Genomic DNA, 4,886 nt, shown 5'->3' with positions numbered 1-4,886 from the left:
CATCTGTAAAGCACAAATGTTTAATGACACTGCCTATTATCACTTTAATAAACAAGGATGCATATCAGAAGAAAGGGTCTGAAAGAACAAGTCACCCTACTCTCATGATAGCTTGAAGAATTACTAAGAGAATTTTGGCTCAGTTTTAAGACTTAGAACCTGATCAACTTACTCCATCATCCTAGCCCAAAACAGGATTTTCGATAGCAGGATAGTGAATGGCTAGGCTAGAGCACTTCAGTGTAACTATTTTCTTTCAGTCTTTTGCCTTAGAAGAGATAAATGTCATTTGTTTTCAATCTGATTTCTAAGTTATTACATGGAGAACACACTAATCATTTGAGACCAAAAACTGAAAATTCAAGAAACTCTGTTTTATTGAGGACTATCCATTGCCAAGGATATCTTGTATATTGTAATTAAGTTTGTTTTAAAACACAGTTTCTCATAAGAATTATCACAATGCAAGACATAAATTTGAGTTCCCAGATATGCTATATCTCTTTTCTGATAGCAAAGATTTAGGCCAAACAACTTTTATTTAGAATCATGAGTGTTTTATTATTATTATTATTAGAAAGAGATCAGATTATATTAATCATTTTACTACCAGTTTAACTAACCTAAAGTAAGATATCTCACCACTTAAATGCCTAAGAGTTGTCTTTGATTAAACATAACATGCATGCAGGTTTTAATGTTATGTTTTATTATGCCTTACAAATGCGTATGCAGGATTTTCATTTCAGCAAGTCTGAAAGCCTGTAGCAGTGGTTGCCACCAAAATACCAGCACAGTGAATTGTCCCTGTAAACAGCTGGATCATTAATTAGCGGAGAAAAAAAAAAAAAAAGTAGTAATAATTTACCAATGCCTATCAGATAAAAAAAAGTAAACTTCTTGAGAAACAAACTTCCACCTCGTGAGTCTGTTTATTGCCATCAGCAACTATTTCAGAGCACACCACTGAAATCCGATGGCTGCTAAAGTCAAAAAAAAAAAAAAAAAAAAAAAAAAAAAGCACACTGACGAAGTCTGCTTGCCTGCAGCCGCAGCTCGTAGCCCTTCCCTGTTCCCCTGCCCTGCGTGCCCGGAGCGGCGGTGCCTCCCCGGGCCGGAGGAGATGCGGCCCCGCTACCCTCAGCATCTCCACCTCCTCCATGAGCCTGGCCAGGTTACTCATCGCGGACGGCAGAGGGGGAGGAAAAAGCGCAGCGGGGAGAGCCCGGAGCACGCACGGAGAGCGAGGAGAGTCGCCGTGCCGGCAATGCCGAGGGCGGGCAGCAGCCACAGCCCGGAGCCCCCCGCCCGGAGCGGAGCCAGCCCGCCTGCCGCCGCCCCGAGCGGCACCGGGGAGCCAGCGAGCAAAGCCCGGCCCCGCGGAGCACAGCCCACGGTGCGAAAAAGGCGGCGAGAGGAGGGAAAAAAAAAAAAAAAAAAAAAGGCAAAGAAGCAGTCCTGACTCTCCTCCCCCCTAGCTCTGACCATGCACTACAGCCTACAGCTACCGCTCCTCCGCGGGCCACGGGGACAACACGGCATCTCCAGCGCTCCTGCTACAGACACTAATTGCGATACGAGTTTCTATCAGTTCCAGCTGATTTATTAAAATTGTAAAGATACAGACTTTCAGCATTAAAAAAAAAAAAAAACAGGCTATGATGTTGACAGTGCACAAGTCTGCTTTTGCCATCAATTGCTACAAAATATGCAGATGGTCTGTACTTTAGATTATATTGCACAACATGAGAAACTTTTTAAACTATGTGCCTTTTTTCTTTTTTTTTTTTTTTTGCTAAAATCGAGAATCCAGTTTCATACCTTCCATCTGGGGCCCCATCCACATATCACAGCGTATGAGATACATAAAATCCTACTATAGTACAGTACATATACAATCTTTTAAACTAAGATAACAGCTCTGAGGTCTATATCACCATTTTCAATAAATCTTTACCTACAAATATTGAACAAATCTGAACTATAGCTGTACAAAAAAAGTGTTTGTTTCTTTTTCTTTAAACCACAAGGCCTTTAGATGCAAGGATTATTTTTTAAAATTTTAATCCTTTTAAAACCAGGACGTAACGTACCAACAAACTTGCATGCTAAAAACAGAGAAAAACAAAGAAAATAAAAGGGAAGAAGTGCCTGAAAAGTCTTACTGAAAAAACACAGCAAGAATGTTCCCTTTTCACTGTACAAAAATACGCCTGAAAATATATTAATTTTTAAAAAAGACTGAGGTCTGTTATGTATCAAAAATGTTTCAATACCTTTTTGTACTGAGGTCTAGGCTGTCTGGTATTCAATCAAGGAGGTATAAGGGAACAAGTTACAAAAAAAAAAAAAGTTGGCAAGTAGAAATCACATTTGTAAAACCATAAACAATTTGATCTGAAAAGTAAACTCTGATCTTAAGTCAGTTCAGTTATTTGTAAGCGTTTGTACAGTCTGCATTTTTTCAAGCTCCCTGCAGCTTTGTTAAGAATCGGATGCATAGAAGACATCAGTTTTCTCCCTCCAAAAAAAGTTGCAATGGTCCCTTTCGGAAAAAAAAAAAAAAAAAAATCATAACAGTTCGTTAAGATCTCTCACGGGAAAAAAAAATAAAAATCCACAAACCCCCTTGAGTAACAGTTGTGCTGCCAAAAGACTTCTTTGCAGACCATCTTCCAGACTTCAATCAGAGACCGACAAGCTTCAAACAGCGCCTTCTGTATCATTTTTTCCCCCAGTCCCATTTGCCTTTGCTGTTGTTGTTGTGATCACCAAACATAATAAAAATTAAAAAAACACAAAAAAATATTAAAAAAAAAAAATCACAACTCCCGGGCTCGGAACTAACTTCGAGATTTTTTTTTTTTTCAAAGAAAACAAGACTTATTTTTTAATCATTATCATGATCATCATCATCATCGCCGGCGTCGCGCCGCTGCAGCTCCGCCGCTCTCGCCGTCCGCCCTGGCCGCCGCCCCCGCTCAGTACGTGAACACCAGGTCGGAGAAGTTCGCTTCCAGCCAGTCGCCCGCGATCATCTCGCTCAGCTCCGGGGTACAGTAGTCGGGGAACTCGAAGTGGGAGCCAAGGCTGCCCTCGCTGAAGGAGTCCAGGTCCTTGTCCACCAGCGAGAGAGAGAGGTTGCCGCCGGCGGCGCCCGCCCCCAGCTCGGCGGCGGCGTGGCCGTGCTGGGAGAAGTTGAGGCTGAGGTCGAAGAGCAGGTCGTCCGCCTCCTCGCTGCCGGCCGACGAGGTGGAGATGGACCGGGAGGAGGCCGGGGAGAGGCCGGGCGGCTGCTGCGGCGGCGGCGGGCCCTGCTTGGTGATGTTCTTGAAGCTGTAGTAGAGTCTGCTGCCGCCGCCCGCCGCCGCGGCGCCGCCCCGCACCTCCTCGTACAGGCTGGCCCCCTCGGTGGACTCCGCCGAGGAGCTCAAGGTGGGGCTGGCCGGCACTTTGGCCACGTTGTACCGCCGCAGCTGCTGCGGCCCCGGCTCCTCATCCTCGTCCTCCTCCTCCGCCTCCTGCTTGATCCGCAGCTGCAGCTCGTCCTCGTCCTCCTCCTCATCCTCCTCCTCGTCCATGAAGACGCACTTGACCGTCTTACTGCTCACTTTCAGGGTGCCGAAGACGTACTCGTCTCCCGCGTAGTCCCCGTGGTGGGCGGTTTTGGCTCCCGGCTTGGGCGGCGAGGAGCCGGAGGAGGATTTCAGCTTGCTGCACTTCTTGCTGGAGCTCTTGGCGCTCTTGCTGCCGCCGCTGCTGGCGGGCGCGTTTTTCTCGGGACTTTGGCTGGCGTTGGGCTTGGCCGACGGGTCCATTTTGGGCTTTTTCCTGGGACGGTACTTGTAGTCGGGGTAATCGGCCATGTGCTTGAGCCGCAGCCTCTCCGCCTCCCGGATGAAAGGGATCTTCTCGCTGTCCTTCAGCATTTTCCACCGCTTGCCCAGGCGCTTGGAGATCTCCGCGTTGTGCATGTCCGGGGACTGCTCCATGATTTTTCTCCGCTCGATCTTAGACCACACCATGAACGCGTTCATCGGTCTCTTTATGTGCCCCGACGCCGTTTTGCACCAGTCCGGGTCGCTCTCGTCTAAAGCGACGGGGCTGCAAGCCATGAACTCGCCCTCTTCGGTGTCCATCGCTTCCCGGGGCAGGTTGCTCTCCGCCTCCGTACTCTCCGCCTGCTGCACCATGGTGGGCTCTCGCCGAGGCGCCGCTCCCCTCCGAGCCAACAAAGCCGCTCCGCAGCCGCCCCCTCCCACCGCCGCACCTTGCCCCTGCTGCGAGCAGCCGTGTGCGCGGCGCGGCGAGGCGGGGCCGGCCGGGCGCGGTGCCTGTGCCGCCCGCTCCGCTCCGCTCACCGGCGCTGGGGCCGGCCCGGGCCGGGTCGGGCGCGGCTGGGCTGGAGCGCTGGGCGCGCGCTGTGCCCGTCCCCGGCCTCGCGCCGCCGCCCGCCCTGCGCGCGCTGCCCCTTCTGCGAAACTCCCGGCTCCGCGCCTCGCGCGTTATCAGCGCCTGATATGGGTGACATCACCGCCGCCGCCGGCCAATGGCGCCGCTCGGCGCCGCCCGCCGCCACGCCCCCCCGGCCGGGCGCTGACACACCCCCGCGCGGGGCGGAGGCGCCGCCGCCGGCGCTCCCCGGCCCTCGGCGGAGCGGCTCCGGCCCGGTCCTCTCCTCCGCCCGGGGGTCGGCAGGGCCGCCGCGGGGGCTTCGCCCGCTGGCCCCCGCCGCCGGACGCGCAGCGTTGCGGGGCGGTGCGGGGAGGCGGCAGCGGCGGCTCCCTCGTGTCTCGCTGCCTCCGGAGGCCGCGGCGCCCCGCGTGGCTCGGGGCGGGCGGCAGGGGGCGCTGGCGCTCCGCGGCTCCTGCGGCGGCAGCCCCGGA

The 4,886-nt window shown here is 52.4% G+C and overlaps 1 protein-coding gene across 1 annotated transcript; it reads right to left on the bottom strand.

Annotated features, from left to right (window-relative positions):
- Positions 1-1,458: 1,458 nt before the first annotated feature.
- On the bottom strand, positions 1,459-4,225 carry SOX11 (SRY-box transcription factor 11). The gene has a single exon (XM_063153412.1). The coding sequence runs from the start codon at positions 4,191-4,193 to the stop codon at positions 2,982-2,984; it is 1,212 nt and encodes a 403-aa protein (XP_063009482.1). The 5' UTR covers positions 4,194-4,225; the 3' UTR covers positions 1,459-2,981.
- Positions 4,226-4,886: the final 661 nt, after the last annotated feature.

The sequence above is a fragment of the Melospiza melodia genome, chromosome 3, assembly GCF_035770615.1.
Source record: "Melospiza melodia melodia isolate bMelMel2 chromosome 3, bMelMel2.pri, whole genome shotgun sequence".
NCBI classification, from domain to species: Eukaryota; Metazoa; Chordata; class Aves; order Passeriformes; family Passerellidae; genus Melospiza; species Melospiza melodia.
Note: the sequence above shows the minus strand (reverse complement) of the source record. Positions and strands in the feature narration are given on the sequence as shown.

Coding starts and splice junctions, on each gene's coding strand:
- SOX11 (XM_063153412.1), bottom strand. CDS start 4,193: ATGGTGCAGCAGGCGGAGAGTACGGAGGCGGAGAGCAACCTGCCCCGG.